Consider the following 19,402-nt stretch of genomic DNA (forward strand, 5'->3'; position numbering starts at 1 on the left):
TACGTACATGAGGCCCAATGACTCTTACTGAGAGACTTGTTGCTCTTGTTGGTTAGTTGTAACTGATTTAACTTCTTGTACTCACTGTGAATTATATTATATTATTGTTGCTTGCCTTTCTACAGGTACACTCTTGCACTTTTGAGGTTCATGTTGTTTAATTTGTAACTTGTTTAACTACATGCTCTTATGGTTCTCCCCATTGGCACTTATTTGCTTTTCACAATGTATGCTTCATGTTTTGGCTATACCCGCAATGTTTTTGGGGCTATCTCGTTGTTTATGATCATTGACCTATGCACTTTTTGTACAGCTCTTTCTTGTAAGTCGCTTTGGATAAAAGCATCTGCTAAATGAATAAATGTAAATGTATATAAACAGATATAGGGTTGGAATAGTCTTCCTCTATGGAAGCAGAGTGCATCTGAGGTTCAGCTGAGTGTGTATGTGTGTATCTGCTGCAGATGACTCCAGCTCTGCCAGCTACAAACTCTACAGCCTCAGAATAACAGCTGGCACCAAGTCTAGAATATTATAAAGAACTGCTACTCTTCACAAACTCCAGAACTTCTACACATTGTATTCAGCCATGCATTGTAAACCCATATAAAAAATCTAATTGAAATACAGCATGTCTGAGGGAGTGCTTAATGTTATTCTAACCCCCAGTTGTGGTCGCTAATGCAACACTAACAGTGGAAACTGGATTTAAGTAACATTGCATCAGGTAGTGGTTATTGTGAAACCAAACCACAATTGGAGCAGGAGCCATGAAGCCAATAAGGGCTGTTTCAGGGATAGGCATCGCTGTCAGGGCAAGAGCTTCACTAACTCTGGTATAGCACAGGCTCCCCAGGGACTGGACAGGAGACTGGAGAGAGCTTTGTTGTTGTGTTTCAGCCTGAAATGTGCCATCTGTAATGATGCGTCCAGAGAAGGTCTGTCCCAACTCTCTGCAACTGTGTGGTGATTTATGGTCCAACATGTGGTAATGGTTTAGACAAGCTGCTGGAGGTCAGCTAGCTAGCAGCTCTAAGACAGTTTGCACACCACATGTGTGAAACAAGGAGACGAGAGAGAGAGGGGTGAGAGAGAGTGAGTGAAAGAGAGAGACATGAATAGAAACTGTACTTTAAGACAACCCAAGCATTCAACCCAGACACACTTTCTCAAATTTCAACTTGATCTTTGTAGCCTTTGAAGGACAAGAATGAATTCACACAGTATCTCAAGGAAATCTGTGTCTCTGTAATGTTTCTGAGATGTGAATAGAAAGTTACCCATTTAAACTTTTCGCAATCGTTAACCACCGTGACTGACAGACTTTATATGAAGTTTTTTGGGAGTTTTGTGTCCTTCAGATATCTCGAGAAGGGAAACCAGTAGAGACCACAACTGTCACCACATCATCACACAGTAAGGACAGTCAGTGGATTATAGCCCACGGAGCTAAAACATGGACTGTATTAAAAACAACAATAAATAAAACTGTGTTTGAATTCTAGGATAAAAGTACGCCGTACAATGAAGGCATTTATTTAACACTGATGCAAGCCAGTCGCATTTTTTTATACAGACACAAAGGTTAGCAAAAGAAGTGTCCATTCGCTTTTCAAGATGTTTTAGTTGCTGTTAGAAATATACAGAGCAAAACATAGGATTATGTGCATAGATTAATATGGATTTAACAATCTAATATGGGATTTATTTCATAGTTGTTAAACTGACTGGTACAACGGTTCGATCAAAACTATAAACAAACACATTAAACTGTAAGTACAATTATATACAATGTAAAAAAAACAACCTCTAAACCGTTTAAATTCAAGATTGTAAAATGCTGACTAAAACAAATATATGTGATCTGTGATATCTAAGCCAGTGAAATACAATTTAAGATGATGACTAACTAAATGTTTATTCATGTGCCTTGTTAAAGCGCATCAGTTTAAAGTCTGTAATACCATTCATCCACACAAAACAGAGCCATAACTACACCACAACAGCTTGAAACTTTGAGATCAGTATTCAGAGTGCCTGCTCTGAAACGTTACACATGTAAAACACTTACACTTATAAAACTGCCTCCTTCATAAATTCTACACTTTATAAAACCGGTAAAGTGCTATCATAAAGAGAATGGAAATTAATGAGTGAATGCTGCACAAACTATATATAAATGTGACTAGATTCTTAAAAAATAAATTCTGAGACCCCATGAAAGTGCATGGTCATGTAAACCTAGACTGTACATCGCTCTCACTTGGATTTGGAAGTTCTTCGAATGTGTGAATCCAACCATCCATTTCAACCATTCCTCTTGTATAATACATTCAATTATATGTAATATTGTGACTTAGCCTTTGTCCGTCAGTCTAAAATCAGTCTCTTAAACTCTCAGATGAGATTTAATGGTTTTTTACTTGTGTGAAGAAATAACTGGACTGAGTCACAAGAGAGATTAGAGATTAACTCATGGCAAATCCATTCTTTTTTTCATTTCTTTTTGAACTGTGTCAGTTCTTGAAATCCCCTGTCTGCCAGTTCATCATCTTCACCCAGGAAGGCCAGTCCCACACGAGTGTGTATAGGTATCAAAGGTATGCCAAGCCAAAAGAAAAAAGTTGGTACCAAGGTAAGGCAAAGCCAAGTGTACCTTCGAAGGTACCAAACTGTACGTCTGTAGCGTGTCCTGTTAAGTCTACAGGTGATAGGAAGCAAGGTCCTTTTTCCCTCAGGAGACTGTGGGGGACGCATGGGCTGGTAGTCCTGGAGGTCCAGGGGTTCCCGGGGGACCTGGGGGCCCCACTGGCCCAGGCTTCCCTCTGGGTCCTGGCATGCCGTGGACCCCTGGCAGACCAGACTGGCCCTGGATCCCTGCAGGTCCCTTGGGTCCTGAAATCCCGTCTTTGCCCATGGATCCCATGTCACCCTTCTGTCCAATCTGCCCACGGGGGCCAGGTGGACCCAAGGCACCTTTAGCTCCTTTGATGCCCACCACGCCCTTGGCCCCAGTAGGCCCCCCCTCACCCTGTGCTCCCTTGGATCCAATGATGCCCTTCTCACCCAGCGGGCCACTGTTCCCTCCTAGGCCCCTGTCCCCCTTATTACCTGTCAGGCCGACAGGACCTTTGGCCCCTGTCTCCCCTCTGTTACCCTTCGGACCGGGAGGACCAGGAATACCTGTAGAGTGAGGGGAGCCAAACAGGTAAACATGGAAATCTCTTAACGAGTCATGACTTACAATGTAACTTACACAATAACTTTACAGTGAAAAATGTACAGTAAAATTATGATTGCACGTGGACTGCACTCATATGGGACGTTTTCTACCTCAACGGTTCTCAAAACGCTGTAAATTTTTGCCTCTCATTTACACACACACAAACACCACTGGCAGCAGAGCTGCCATGCAAAGGCGCTGGCCTTCAGTGTCTTGCTCGAAGACCAATCCGCTCACCCTCCCCTAACCCTAACCCTCCCCACCCCATCCGCCCCTTAACATTGCATGCGTGTGTCTGCGTGTCCTACTGAATTTACCCTACCTTTCACTATGGTGAAGTTTTGTATCAGCTGGCCATGGTGTGTATCCACCAGCTTCATCTCCTCCATCACCATGGACAGGTTCCGAACGTCCAGGTCCAACCTCACCCTGAGCATCAGGTCCTCTTGCCTCAGAACGTCAGCCATGTGCAGCAGCAGGTCCACGGTGCGGTTGAGGTTCTGCAGGTCCTCGGTGTGGCTGGAGAGCCGAGCTTGACAGGAGGAGCTCTCCATGTTGATGTACTTGTACATGCTCTGGACGTGGCTGACCGTGGCGTTGATGCTGGAGGAGATGGTGTCGATCTCCATCTCAATGGAGATCATTCTGGCATCCAACGTGGTGAAGCGCTCTCCTGTGCGGTTCTCGTAGTATCTGCAGGGGATCAGAACAGGACCAAAGGGGTCATGGTTAAAGGTTTGTTAAAATCTTGAGCAGGTTGAGGAAGTGGAGGTCTTGCTTGTGTGTTTTGAATGTACTATCCCTTAAGGTAAAGTCTGGTACTTTCTATCCCAAGGGCCTGGTTTGTGCCTGCTCTTGAAACATATTTCCAGAGAATTTTGCCAATCAGGTTTGGCTTTCTCTCATAGCAAAAAACATACAATCTCTAATTCAGACACCCAGCCAATTCACCCACTTTGAAGTGATAGTGCGGGTCCAATCAGGGTCTAGAATGTTCCTGGATGCTGTGCATGTTGTTCTCCTGTCTATGTATAGCTGTTTTATACACATTCATGATGCCAGGGTGGGTGGTCAATATCAAACCTGGAGTGGTAGTGGAGGTCGTGCATGTTCTCCTCGTGTTCATCCATGAAGGAGGTAAGGTTGTCAAGCTGCATCTGGAGGTTCATGACCTGCAGGGTGAGGTCGTGGACCATCTCGGAGCTCATGCTGATGCGCTGGTGGGTGGCGGAGATGCCGCTCTGGATGCTCCTCACCGTCTGGGTGGTGGCACTGGAGTTGGACTTAAGGCTGCTCAGGACCCGGCTGTAGTTCTGCCAGTCGGCCGTCATCTTCTGGAGGACTAGGGTCTCCTCATCCGTCTTCCTCTGAAGGGTGTCCATCCACAGAGCGCTGGGTCGGAAAAGAGCGTCCAACATCAAACAAACGTTTTTGTCTTTGAAAATTTAAAGAGCTAGCATGTTTTGGTTCAGAATTATGGAGGCCGGCGCCTACCTGAGGGCCACCGTGGTGTTGACCTGCTGGACGGTGGCCTTGAGGTCGTACTGGTCCTGGGACAACGTCTTCATGCTCTCATCTGTCTCTGTGATCACCGCCTTCCAGCCATCTACCTGGTCCAGGTACCTCTCAAGCGATTGGTTGATGAGTTTGATTGACATGGAGTAGTTCTGCATGTCACGAGTCATCCTGCTACTCGCTGTCTTCAGGGTCTGCTGGGTCTGAGATGCCTGGTCCAATACCTGAAGATGTAGGTGGACTCATTCAACATTTCGGCCAATAGCAGTGTTTGTGTGATTGGTTGTTTGAGGGACAATTGGTAATAAAATGAATAACATATTTCCTTTCATTCCTGTTGCAGATTGATGAATAAAAAGGTTAATAAGAATATTTCTAAAATATATATTATTCTTTTCTGTTCTCTGCTTTACTATTCTACTGACCTGCTCCTGCCCCAAGATCATCTTCTGCAACTCTTCAAACTCTCTCTTGAGTCGAGCCACCTCCAGCCCATAGTGGGCCAGATCCAGACAGCCAGAACAATTACTGGTACTGCTCAGATCTGGGGAGTGAGGGATGAACCAATGTTATACAGTGATCTGTTGATGATGAACCCACAACCTACATACACCACTAACACCATGCTCCAATCGCCTATGCTGTCAGGGGAAGGTCTATAGCTCCAAACATCCCATTGGTGTAGAAACGTGTAATTTAATGCCACACAACCAGAGTTCAGTGTTCAAAAACTCCTAGAGGTCAATGGAACAGAAAAAAGATTCTATCCCAGCAGAGGTAACCAGAGGTAACTGAGAAGTATGTATCCTAGAGCGAGCTCAGAGATTCATGTCTCCCCAGGGTCTCCCCATTTCAGGAGGCCAGGTCATGGGGCTATAGAAACTTCTCCCCCCTCCATCAAGAGACACCCTTACATGCTCCCTCCTGGCCCAAAGTTCCATATTCCATGACCCACATCTCTGAACTCTTCGGACGACCTACTTTGGACACTGAGATGTCTCTCTTTTCGACTTCTGCGACTTCTGCTCGATAGGCGTCTGCAGGAAGTCTTGGTATGCTCCACTAATCTCTGTTTACCACTCTTCACCTCTCAAAGTACAGTGAATAGCTACACTTCTCAGCTACAGTATGTTTGTCCATTATGCAGAACATGCTGATGAACAGTTAGAATGTCTTGTACCTTCAATACTCTCCTGAACTTTGGTAATCTTCGTGTGAAAGTATGATTCCTCCTCCGATAAGTTGTCAACTTTCCGGAAAACTGAGGAGGCATGAAGAAATTGTTAGTTAGCAAGGCTGGCTTCATGAGGAATGAAGAGAAATCCACCAGTATGAGTAGTTGTTTTCTGCCTCAACTGAGCTTAATTATTTGGTAATTTCTGGGACCTTTCTTTCAAATTTTTCGAGTTTGGGTTGTAGAGATTTACAGTATGTGTTGACAGGAGGCAGAAGTTATAAGCGCTAGTTCCCAATACAACACACAACTTACAGGGCACAACTACAGGAAATGACTTAGCCAGCTGCTCGTTTTCTCGTGGACTACAGCTCCCAAAGGACCCACAGTCATGTTTAAACACAGGCTGGAGGAGGCCGTGCTGCGTATTATAACGTCCTAATCCCAGAGCCTAGGGATTAATAACGGCAGAGCTGGAGTCTGTTTATCCTCACAAATGCTTCCATGTGTCGTCCACATACCACCTGTTTAACCGCATTAGGATCGTGGTGTACTGAGTTTGAACATGACTCATTGGAGACTAGAGGTGTTGTTGGTTCTATAGTCTAGGTATGGGGGTTGATCAACATGCATTGAGATTCACTGTCCATGGAGCTTTTTGCATGTTTGAAAACAGTCAGAATGCTTATAGGAGGAGGAGCATAAACTATTGTCTCCAACCCTTTCTGCTAGATGTCATAAGCAGATGGCTAAAGTTTACAGAATTTAAGGGAGGTTTGGAAAAGAAAGAAGCTACTCGGTAAAAACATACACTTTGTAAACACTGCTGAGGAAGGCAGGCTGGAGCCCTGCCTGAGCCAGAAACATGAGATATACACTCTCAGATACTAAGACCCGCTGTGTTTCTTTAGTTATCTGAAAATCCCTTTGGGTTTTGTTCTCTCAATTATTTAATCTAGTGAATACTCAAGCCACAAGCAGTGTTAACAAAAATTTTAAACAAAAGTGGTTTGTCAAATGATGCGCTTAACCCTCGTGCTGCCTTCGGGTCACATGACCCAAAGGTTCATAACGAACCATCGTTGTGTTTACCCAATTTTACCCAATACAAAAACAAATAAAAATAATTTTCTTTTAACCTTCGCAATGTGGGGGGTCTGAGACAGCCCAACGGTTAAAAGAAAATGCTTCACTTTGTTTTTGTATGCGGTAAAGTTGTCGCAATACGACGGTGGGTCACAATGACTGATGGGTCAGAACGACCTGAAGATAACACAAGGGTTAAAAGCTTCAAGACTTGATCTTGGTCTAAAACTTGGACTTTTAAAATTGGTAAAGGTCACACAAATGTGACACTGATAGCGAACACTTGTTATATAATGAAGTATCTGGGAATTTCACCAATATGAAACAGATGTGGGAGTAAGTGGACATAATATGGAAACCTCAACATATCACTGCTTCATGTTCTCCCTCTCTCCCGCGTTGTTTGGACAGGTTCAGCCAAGCACAATGTCAGAGTTTCTCCATGATAAAGTTTACAATTCTTTGTTCTTATTTGGTTTCACGGCTGAGTGGGTGTGGGTTCGTTGACATAAACTGTGAGGCGGACCCTCTCGGTACCAGGGCTAGGCTTTGCCACTGCCGTGAGGAGACCTCAGCTCCACTTTAACCTTCTCACAGTTACAACCAGAAATCTCCCAGGGAGTGCTGAGGTATTGTAAAAAAAAAAAAAAGAAGAGATTTACGGCCTCCCATCTCAATCCCAAAGACCTCCTGATGCATCTAGCATCTGCTATTACTGTAATATTTGTCATGTTTGACACAATAAACCTGCTATGAAACGTAGCTTCATATGATCCAGGGAAACCAGTGACCCTTATTGTTTTACACAGAACTCTTGAAGGCCTCTACCACAATCCTGCTTCTCCCTTGTTATGGCTCATAGAGGAGCACTGTGGTCAGTCGAGCATGACTAAGGGACCAGGTTCTGCTTTGCCAGAGGAGTTTGCAGACGGTATTGGACGCATGATACCTGCTGGAAGGCCAAGCTCTGGGCAAAAATGACTCACTCTACAATCCAGAGTCAATCTGGATTCAATTTTGGTTTAGTTCATTGTAGTCTGTAGCTTGGGTGCAGTGAATTGAGCCAAAAGTGGATGGAGTGTCAGTGGAATACTTAAGCCCAAAGCAAGACTGAGCCCAACCAACCAGCGATCTCCTTCAAAGTTCCAAACACAAGCTATTGGGGCGAACAGTTACAAACCAATCAAAACTCAATTTTGATGGCAGTCAATTGCCAGCTAACTTTTAACTCTAGAATATAATAGTGTGATGCCACCTACCCAGTGATGCCAGCACTGCCACAGCAATGATGAGGAAGGCAAAAAAGACATAGAGGACCTTGACAGCCAGCTGGAGGGAACGGGTCTGTTGGCACTTAACACACCCACCCCGGGTCCTGCCTGAGGGCGGGCACACACACACACAGAGAATCATCTGGATGAGTCTGGACTGAGTTATAGATGCAGTGTTATGTTAGCCTAAGATTTAAGTCTTTCACTGGCATGGAGGGGATGAAGGGAGTGGAGACCCCATGACTACTTAGAGAGCAACCAAAATAAATATTACAATATCTTCTGTAATATCTATATCTAGGCTCGCTGTAACAATGTGGGGAAACTGGCTATTGGTCATAATCAAATGGAGTAGAAGTGTTTGTGTGTGTGTGTATTTGTGTGTGTGTGACTGATTGCGTGCCTCTAAGTCGAACTATGTAAACCAGATATAACAAGCACGCACAAAAACAAAGCTGTGATTGCAGGTGCGTGGAGACACACACGCAGACACACATGCACACCACGACACGCTAAGGATACATTCCCTACACGGCTTCCTGTTTACACAAAATGGCTGCTCCGATGTTACTCATCTGTGTCACTGTTTAGGAGGGAATGTCTTCAGGACAATCAACATTGCACCGGGACATGGAACATGCATTGGGAACACAGCACATTAAGAGTTATTTTGAATGCTTGAAAACAGCGCAATAGTACCGTATTTTTCGGAAAATAACCGCATTTTCTATAAACCGCACCCCACCAGAATGGGAGCTTTGTGTTTGTAAATCCCGCACTGGAATATGAGCAATGTGCGAGTATGGGCGATCTGACAGCATTCCATTGTGTAACACACTTCGAAAACGAAAGTGTGTAATGTATGTTTTCTATTGCCCGGGAATTAACTAACATTTACCTTTAGACGCGTGAGTTCTAAATATTTCCGACGGTCCCCAAAGCGTAAGTTATTTTTTCGAAACGATAGCTAGCTAGCTTTAGTTAGCTTCCGGGCTAAGTTAGCTAGCATAATACTTGTAGCAATGCTACTTCCATGCTAGTGTTACTTGTTAGCCTTCTCATTAGTACTTTTTGAAGCCATACTACAGCATTTGTAACATCGTTTTTGTCCATCAGAAAATATTCATTTGGAATGTTCAAAATCGTATACGAGACCCGCATTCGAACGATCACATATGTGCGACGCTACTCCTTAAAGGCCATATGGCAGGTTAGACACTTCTGTTGATTAATGGGTACATGAAGCACTCAAGATATGTATATCATTTAAAATATCTCCAAATGGTGTCTCCAAATGGTGTTAAAGACCAGTTTTTGTTGTTTTTGGTGTTAGCATTAGCATATTAGCGCAATTTGGCGATGACGTCACGTTGGGGAGTCGTGGAGGAGAGTAGCCTCAGCCTAGTACTAGAACTATGGCGTCTGACTGGGATGAAGAAGAGGTGGCAAAAAACACAAATGTGTATGATGGCCCGCAGCCGTATAATTTTGAACCAAATAGACATGAGAAGGCAAATGAGGAATTGCCGAGACCTAATGGCCGTCAAAGCCAATTAAATGGATGGTCCGAGGAGAATGAGGGGAGAGTTGGTGAAGTGTCTTGGTGAGTTGCTATCATTTAGCAACGCAGCAACAAGCTCTGGAGCTAGTCTACGAACAGCAGTGCACATATACAATTATTTTTTTTACTGTCAGTGAATAGCACCGAGTGAAAGTCAACGTTTTCTTTATAGTTAGAGACAGTGATCATTCAGGGCCTGACATTAACTTTTTGAGGCACTTGCCTACATTTACGTTTCACTTTTCCATGCACAAAAGTCACGTCAGGGTAAAGATTGTGCCTTTGACCAACGAAGATGAGCTGTAAGATTATACAAATGATAACAATTGAGGTGTTATAAAAAAAAATATTTGTTACATTAAACATTTACACAATTTCTGCAAATGAGGTTAATGGTTAAACCCTAACCCTAATGGTTAAATAGCATTCACGAAAAAAGTGTTTCTACTGTTGTTTTATTTAAAAACTTGCTATAAGCCACATCGAAATATAAGCCTCACCTCTAAAAAAAAAAAATCAAATCGGGATATAAACCGCGGCATTATTTCCGAAGAATACGGTACACATGAACTGGAGCTCCTTTTTTAGCAAATATCCAGTTGTAACAAAAAGGGTAAGTTATAAGATGGGAATCTATGGTCAGTGGTCAGGAGGATAGACAGATGGAGTATATGTATACGGTTGATGTATGTGGGTTAATACGATGTTCCACACCTCTGAAGGAAGGCATCTCCTCCTCCTCTCCAGTAAGGTCCTCCTCTGGAAGACACACACACACACAGGATAAGTGTCACTTCTAGCGATCATCAGCTTCACATTTGCTCAAGTAAAATATCTTCAATATCGTCATTGGAAAACTTGACCTCAGACTTTGACCTCTTCTTCATGCAACGACAGGAAGAAGTTAGAAGATGATGGAAGTACTATCTGTTGACAACAGCTGCTTTTCCAAAAACCTAATCAATTCAAGGCAGCATTTTAGCTTTCAGTATTACGTTTATCCTTACCTTTAAAGAGCTGGTTCTCGTATCCACAATAGCTATCTGCCGAGACAGAGAGAAAGAGACATGAAAATTGCAGTCACAGTCATGGGGACCAACTTGCATAGTTTATAACAGCACTCATAAATCTCCGGATAGGGACTGTGCTGAAATTCCAGTCCAAAACACAGAAATTCCAGTCCAAAATACAGAGCACCTAACTGGGGCTGGGTATGGACGTGAGGTCATAGTTGGCGTGCATCTTATAATTAGATGCCTTGAACAGGCAATGTTTTGGTTCTGTTGAATCTGTGTCTCTGACCAATATATCACATACTTCCTGTAGAAGACTGGCTGGCATGGAAATGTATGAGCTGTCAAACACATGCAGGGCCCCAATGCAACATTACAGAAACTACCAAAGAGGGAGCGATTTTCTGTTTGTGTGTGTGTGTGAGAATGTGTTTGCGTGTTCATGTTATTGGTTTGTTATAATGCCGTCATTTATTTCTCTTCCCATTGGTCGACAGGAGAGGGCAGAGGGGGGTGGAGGCTAAATGATGACTGAGACAGAGGCAATCTAAACATATGCCAGGACAGCTACATACTCACATAAATAACTGCTGAAACTCTTAGTAAACTGCAGTTCATGCTTCATAGAGACAGATGCTGAATAATGTCCAGAATGTGATTTATTCTGTGTGGGCATAGTATCTAACTGAGATATGTAGACATTTAGGACTAGAACATGCTGTCAAGGTGCATAACTTTGGACCAGAAACATACAAATGCTAAAAATGTGTTGCATATGAGACCATAAAACAAACTGTAACACAATTTATTTATTTACATTTAGTCATTTAGCAGACGCTCTTATCCAGAGCGACTTACAGTAAGTACAGGGACATTCCCCCCGAGGCAAGTAGGGTGAAGTGCCTTGCCCAAGGACACAACGTCATTTGGCACAGCCGGGAAGCGAACCAGTAACCTTCAGATTACTAGCCCGACTCCCTAACCGCTCAGCCACCTGACTCCCCATATTATATGACTTAATATATTTATTTGACTAAATAAATATATTAATAAATTTCTGTTTGGTGGAGGTCGACACAAATCCACAATGACACAAATATAAGGCTGCTGTGGGCATCTACCCTAACACATTCTATTCTGAAATGATCCCAAGTCTGTCTATGAGTAGTGTACTTCTGAAAAGAAAAAAAACAAGAATCATGGTTGTCAACTTGATTTGCTCAAACCTTAAAATATAGAGCTTAGACACAAGCTATCCATCTTGATCCAGTAACGACATTACCAGACATAAGCTTCCTACATTGGGATAGGAAATGACTCAGCATAAAGGTGTAAAAACGAAAGAGAGCACTTTCACAAGGCACAGGGGGGAGAAATCATACTGGCTGTGAGAGAGGGGAGAGAGGGAGTGAGAGATGAGGCTGGGGTATAGAGAACTGAGAGTGTGTTTATGTGACCTGGTGGAACAGCTGAAGTCAGGTCTGGTGAGGGCCCAGAGAAAGAGCGAGAGTGAGTTGTCTCAGACTTAGAGTTCCTCAGTAAGTCACGCAGGTGTTTCAGTTGACTCACACATCATAACAAACCAACACACACAGACCTCTAAAAGTCAGACCTACTCTGCCTTAGATGCCTTGAATGGAAAAACAAGTCTACTGCGTCAATCTGTAACTCTACATTTAACATACACACACACACACACCTCGTGGTATAACACCAGATGTGTTTCTAAGATGGAATCAGCACGAGCCAGACAGGTGTGGGGAGACTGGCCGCTTGCCTGAATTTGAAATGAGGCTGTGATTGGAAAAATTGAGTTGGAGAATACCCAGAGTGTTAAAATATGAACAAATATACTGAACAAATATGAGCACAGGTGCCTCAAGACGAAATATAGGAAAAACTATGTTCAACAAAACCTGAACATTTCAGAACTTTCAAAGTAAGAGTTAGGGCAGACATTCTCATCTAAAATAACGTTCATAGTCAAATCATGTACAATATGCCATGTAATACAAACCTAACTATTAGGTTTAGTAGTTTAAAGGAACTAAAAGCATCCATAAAATAATATTATTTTCTTTTTTTTTAAACATCCTCCGCTAATGCTATTAAGGGGGATCTACTTTTCCTGCGTTCTCAGTTATTCTGGACTCTCCTGACCACAGTGGTCAAAAAGAAAGGTAGGCTACAGTTCCATGCAGCAAGGTTAGGCCTGCTGTATAAAAAGTTACAACCCACAACGCTATCATTAACTTTCATAAGTATGCATGTTTGCTTGCACGCTGTCTGCTTTAGTGATGGACTCCGGTACACTTAGGGTTAGAGTTAGCTGTAGCTAAGAATACCTATGTTACTGTGATACTAATGTTATGGTAACGTGCTAGTTGTGTAACATACTAACCCTGGAATCCTTCTAGTTATGTCAAGTGGCATGGTGACACTGCCAACTAATAGTAAGTGCTGTGTTTAATTCCTGCATGGGGAACTGTTTCGTGCCTAAGTGGGTATCTCTGGTAATCGTGCTAGCATGGTTATCATGCTAGTTGTGTAGCATGCTAACTGTAAGGGTATAGTAACAGGTATAGGTACAGTAGTGGATGTTGCAGAATAGAGGTGAAAGCACTGATAGTGTGATTGTGCTACACAGAGAGGATTAGCTCTGTGAAAACTTGGTAATGTTTCAGGTTGCTCATATGAAAGAAAGGTAGCACAGATAATTTGTCTGCTAGCTTGTCCAGATGTTGTACAGTGCATACCCAGCAGCCACCTATGAAAACATGGGTACAGTTATACTAAAACACTAGTCCAGGAACATTAGCACTGCAGATTACCTTACACAGTACATCTATTCCAAACATCGTCTGATTGTCTTTAACCAGCACCATGTGCATACCTGTGTAGGTGAAAGGTAAGAGTTGATAGAATTTCTGCTATTAACTGTTTTGGTGTACCTGTCCAGGTGGTTTGTAACCTTGCTGTAGACCAATATGTGATTTCTGGGTCTGAGGGCAACATCTGGGCTTTAGTCCTGTCATGAGACCTTAGTTCTTCACTTCCATATTTATGCTGTGTCGTTCCCAGTGTGGAGTCTTCACAACTATATTCTCTTCCTTCCACCACTATTGTTGTTATGTCAGCACAAACTGGGAACTCAGACCACAGAACTCCCAGTTTGGGTTCTACTGATTTTGGTTCAAGATGGGACCCTTTTACCAATAACAGGGTTCTGTAAACAAGTAAAAAGGGACATGCAAGATAATTTTTTCGAGCAGAACCATTTAACACAAGACTGAAGACCATTTCTGCAGTCTAGAAACCTACTGACAGGTCCTTCTGTCTGGACCTGAGAATAGTCTGACTTCATTTCTGCAGACCCACCAGGGAATCTGACACTGTTAATAGGAGTAAACTCCAGAATACGAGACCCTTTTCATGTTAAGAGCAAGCAGCACTGTCTTAACACTGTGTTGTGTCCACAAGCCTAATGACCCACTAGCTCACTACGTCATACTTGCCCTTCTCTCACCTCTGATCCTTCGTCCCAAAACACTACACAGACAAAACATACTGATTTACTACACAAGTGTTCACCTCTTTTAACGAGGGGCCCGACTAAAAAATGTTGACAAAAACCTCAACCTCAAATGGAAACAGAGACAAAAAAGGGGAGGTTTTCCCAACCAGCAGGGGGTCTTTACCACAACTCATAAAGACAAGTGTCTCCTGAAACTCCTGCTGACACCCTTCTGGTTCTGACTTTCCCAGATGGGGCAGAGTGGTTGTCCTCTGGGCCATGAAATGACTGAGGAATGTGTTGATGTAAACTGCTTAGCCTTGAAGGAAAGAACACAGAAACGGCCTTAATGTGGTAACAGTCAAAAGATGAGAGTTGGGGCTGTGAACAGGCAAACGTTTCCTCGCATGAAAACAGTACATAGAAGACAAAGGGAGGGAAAGAAAGGAGGGAGAGAGAGAGAAACGACATCAAAAACAATCCTCCCTCTAGACTCTTCAGCAGACCATACAAGATTCATCCTTCTCTGTGATTCTAGAGTTTTCTTTTGACTGGTCCTTAGCCTTGTAGTTTTCCAACACCTCTCTGTGTGCCAGCTACACACCTGCTGCCCACTCCTCCCCTCTTTCTTCTGTGGTGCCTCTTTCCAGTTCCTCAGCAGGAATGTGTAGACCTGCATGTTCTGGGTCTGCAAACTGCCCTGCTCCAGCGAAGCACACTCCAAACAAGACTCAGACAGACCTCCTACCTGGACCAAAGGGCACCGACCTGTGCCCAGCAGTTACAACAGGTCAAAACCTTTTCCCAGCAGGAGAATAGTCTAGAACTGACCCCGAAGCAGTATACAAGCAGCGTACCCAACATGCATTGCCTGTAAACACACTTTACTACATTTTCCAGAGGTTTATGACACCTCCTAAATATCCATCACCGTGTGATTCGTCCCCTTCTTCCCATGATGGAAAAGGACACCTCTCACTTCACAACCTTTAATATCCCTTAGAGGGTTCTTCCGTCAAAACACACCAATATGATTTTACCCGTACTTATATAGTGGTTGTTCCCCCATACAGTTTTTTTTAAGCTACATGCTAAACCAATCCTTTAAGGCTCTCATTTCATGCAATGTTGACAAAAGCTAAGAATGTAGCATTAACCTTTCAGTATGGTTTGTGTAAGATACCCCACAAAAATGATCGTAGGCAGATCCGAGGACTTTGAGTCCACACGGCCTCTAAGAAATATGAGGCCGCTCAGTGTTCAAAGTCGAGCCCAAGTCTCGCGTCCAAGAACAACACAGACGCGCTCACTCAGAATCCTGCCTAGCGCGGTCGAAAAACTGGTCTGTCTGCACATTTGGGTGCTGGTGCACTTTCAAGTCCCCCACATGATCTACCACCAGCCCGAATCCCACCCTCTACTGTGGGACAACACCGGTTTGCTGTCTCACGCTGACGCAGAAACCAAGGGCAACATTGGGGGTTGCAGATTTCCACACAGACATGGTATTCTCTTACCTTTCATGGTGACTTCTTAAGGATGCCTCGAATCAGGATGTAAACAGATTCCAAGAAAACTGTCCTCTTCACTAAGTCTTGGTGTCCTGAAGGAGAAGCAAGATAGGAACTAATTCAACTGACAGTGCACACATGTCCATGTAAGGTCAGTCGTTTCACCTCACAAAATGTAACTCAGGAGGTGATGCTGTGTGGTCATAATAAGACTTACGTGTTGCTTCCACAACAGCTATCCAGCTTGGCTTATATCTATACAACTTGAGTAAGACTTCCTCATCAAGCCCATGGACTCTGTCTCTCTCACAGACACTGAAGACAGTTCACTACCGGTGCTGACAGGAACAGGAGAGGCAGGCTGTAAGTCCACTAGCACATGCAAAGACTGAGTATCTACCGAACACACCAACGTTCCCAGGCTGCATGCTATGTTGGCTTCACTACAGGCTGCAGCTTTTCAACATCCTGCCTTTCTCCTCCATGGCCAGAATAAACTGATACCTTGCTCAGAAACCATGTGCAGTTTAGAGAGGAGGAAGAGGGGGAGGGAGAAAGACACAGAGAGAGAGAGAGAGAAAGAGAGAGAGAGATGGGAGGGGTTGAGAAACAAGGAAAATTAAAGAGGGTAGAGAGGGTAAAGGAGGGATGGGAGGAGAAAAGAGAGAGGGAGAGAGAAAAGAGAAGGGGAAAGGAAGGCGAGTGGGTGGGTCCACATGTCATAGAGTCAGGTTCGTCTGGTCCAGCCTAATTGCTAACAAATGTTTGAACATTGAGGAATGGCCACCTTAAAAGTCTGTGGTCTCTGCCGTTTGAAAATGAAATTGTTTCCTCCAATCCTCCTACCCTACATATCAGACATATTCCACATTCAAATGAAAGGAGAGGTAGCTAGCTCCTGTCAGAGAGCAGTATGTCTTCAGTGGAAGGTTACAGACCACTTCTAACATCTGTGTAATTGACTTACCACAAAGTACATCCACCATCTATTTGTCATGCTGTAGGATTACATGTCAGAAAGACTTATTAGAGCACACTGGATGTTCATTTCAACTCCCAGTTTAGCTTAAACATCATGGAACATTCTTAAAAGACAGATCATGCAAAATTCCCTTTCCTAAATTCTGCACACCTGGTATAAGGTGGAAATAGGGGTACCTGGTAAGGACCATGCTGACCATTTCTCTTTGATCCCTAAATACTATGCCTACCATAACACTATTCTCTTCATCAGAATCATAGTACCTTCCAGACACAGGCAGACCACCAATAATAGAAAACCTGGAACTAGGATCCATCTGCTTTCCATCAGCAGAGTTTAGATCATGCCAGTATTCATTAACCATGGGGAGAAGACCAGCCCTGCAGGACAGTGAGGTCAGGGAAAGGAAGAGACCTGCATGTAAGGGGTTTACAATAATTTTTTTGTGGAAACTGATTACATCAATCGATTTCAGTAAACATTTTAATCAATCTACAATTGTACAATCTACAATTATTAGATTGTATACAAATGTAGTTTTCTTGAAGAAAATGCTTAGATTTCTTTTCACTATCACTAGTTTAAGGTAATAACAGTTTCCATAAAAGTTTTGAGTACTCTGAATTAAGGTTTACAGTGTAATGTATGACAAGGAGACCTAGCATTGGAGCACAAAGAAGGTTCTAGAATCAAGATCAGCAAAGGAAGGAGACCCAGAACCAGAGGACAGGAAGAGGAGGGGCCCCAATCTTTCAGGGCAGGAAGGAGAGGAGCCCTATTACTAGGGAACAGGTAGGTGGGAGGTTTTGTCCAAACCAACACAGCTTCCGGATGGGTTGGTGTAGTTGAGGTGGTTTGGTGACACCTGAGGATGTACCTCAGTCAATCACCTGGACCTGAAACCTTATTTCCCATAGGAAAAACAAACTAATCAGCAAGTTTTCTCATTGCAAAACTACCTTTGCTACCGCTGCTGTCTCCAACTGTGAGCCTCCATCACCTTCATTTGAACTGATGCTTGACAGTGTCTCTCGACCTCAAGGGCCCTGTACTATCCAGTGTAATGGTCTCGCTCCTCTGTTTTAAAATCCAGTCCCAAGACTCCTATGATAAAGTCCACGAGAACCAGAAAAACAACAAGAACCGGTTCCATCCCATTCAGCTGCTTGTTCCTCGTCACAGTTGGGCGATGATGTCACTCTCTGCTCATCCTGATCCTCTGATGTTTCCTCCAACCACGCAGGCGGTGACCTTGGACCGGAGAGAAGACTGACTCAGGTTGTAAATTAACGGACTGACAAACACGGCCGGACGCTCCAGGAGTCCATCTGCCCTCTGGAACGGCTTCTGACAGCAATTTGTTTTGCAAAGACATGGATCCCAGCTTGATTCAATTTGAAGAGCCATTTCTTCAGAATGCAAGCTGAAAGAGATTCCAAAATAGACAAAGGGAGAGACTGGTGAGAGGGAGGGGGGCAGAGGGGGGAGGGAGAGAGATTTTCAGGCTTTCTTGATTATCTTGATATCCAAAATAGACAAAGAGAGAGAGCGAGAGCGAGAGCGAAAGCGAGAGCGAGAGAGCAGAAACAAACAGTAACATCTGGTCATGATGTGAGATGAGTAAACTCTGTGCAATAAGTTCAAACACAAGTGACCTGAACACATGGACCTAACAGTGTCATTGATATACCTTCCTGTTTTCATCATTACTTGTACTGAGGGCCCTGATTCAACAGATTCTTTCAACAACACAGAGCTCAACAGGCTTGTCTATGATTACTGGGAGCTGACGACTGCTGTGACCACTGATGAGCGTGCAGTTAGGCTTGGCTAGAGTTCTAAAGAAGCTATTTTTAAATTCAAATTGTTCTCTTTAACAAAACAGGTCTTGCCTGAGGGACGATAAGAAATTAGGACAATGAGGAGGACTTGTTGTCTGCCTCCTAGTGGAGACTAACAGTTGTAGTTGTGTTGTTGCTGGTGAGGGTTGCAGGAACCCTGTTTCAAAGTAGAGCATGTAACCAGCTGTCGGCCGAGCAAGGGGGGGGGGGGGTTCTCAGAGAGCCTGTGTGTGTGTGTGTTTATGTGTGCTACAAACTGCAGATTTCAGTGTTCCAGAGAAAGTGATAATGAAACTGTCTGCGGCTGAAGTTGACCTTGGCTAGACATACACACACATGGGCAGTGAGGCAGGTTTGTGTCTACTATGAGCTATGCAACCTTGTGGGGGAATGAAAAGACGACTGCTTTCACAATTCATCATCACAGCATAATGTACTATCGATCACTGCAGACAATCAGACCAAGCCAGTACAATTTGTACAGGACAGTTCAAGTTGACACTAGGAATGGCATTTTTGTACATACACAACACAGTGTCTTGAATGGAAGACATCCCAAACACTACAGTCGCCTAAAGCAACAGTGTAGCGAATAGGGAGTGCACACAAGCTGCAATCTCTCTCACTGGTTAGTTCAGCATATCCTCTAACCTTTAGGCTTATTGGAAAACAATCTCTCTTCCTGTCACAGACTGAGGACTCAGCCCTTAG

General features: G+C 43.6%; 1 protein-coding gene across 3 annotated transcripts; it reads right to left on the bottom strand.

Moving 5' to 3' along the window:
* Positions 1-1,505: 1,505 nt before the first annotated feature.
* Positions 1,506-18,257, bottom strand: scara3 (scavenger receptor class A, member 3). Of its 3 annotated transcripts, none has more exons than XM_062467771.1 (11): positions 16,086-17,180; positions 15,875-15,960; positions 10,838-10,873; positions 10,545-10,589; positions 8,258-8,377; positions 5,919-5,999; positions 5,164-5,282; positions 4,718-4,962; positions 4,307-4,615; positions 3,546-3,916; positions 1,506-3,183 (listed from the first exon to the last, which is right to left on the bottom strand). In XM_062467771.1, the coding sequence occupies exons 2-11, from the start codon at positions 15,879-15,881 to the stop codon at positions 2,735-2,737; spliced, it is 1,782 nt and encodes a 593-aa protein (XP_062323755.1). In that variant the 5' UTR covers positions 15,882-15,960; positions 16,086-17,180; the 3' UTR covers positions 1,506-2,734. The 3 variants fall into 3 exon arrangements, with proteins under 3 accessions (XP_062323755.1, XP_062323756.1, XP_062323757.1); XM_062467772.1 differs by lacking the exon at positions 16,086-17,180 and adding an exon at positions 17,810-18,257 and having other exon boundaries at positions 1,521-3,183; XM_062467773.1 differs by lacking the exon at positions 1,506-3,183 and adding an exon at positions 3,337-3,455 and having other exon boundaries at positions 3,487-3,916; positions 16,086-17,192.
* Positions 18,258-19,402: the final 1,145 nt, after the last annotated feature.

This window comes from Osmerus eperlanus, chromosome 8 (assembly GCF_963692335.1).
Source record: "Osmerus eperlanus chromosome 8, fOsmEpe2.1, whole genome shotgun sequence".
NCBI classification, from domain to species: Eukaryota; Metazoa; Chordata; class Actinopteri; order Osmeriformes; family Osmeridae; genus Osmerus; species Osmerus eperlanus.

What these genes read in the sequence shown, in the direction of transcription:
- scara3 (XM_062467771.1), bottom strand. An exon ending in AGTTCAGGAGAGTATTGAAG is followed by an intron (nt 5,283 to 5,918) that starts GTACAAGACATT and finishes CTCACTCCCCAG; the next exon opens with ATCTGAGCAGTACCAGTAAT. An exon ending in GACCTCCACTACCACTCCAG is followed by an intron (nt 3,917 to 4,306) that starts GTTTGATATTGA and finishes GATCCCCTGCAG; the next exon opens with ATACTACGAGAACCGCACAG.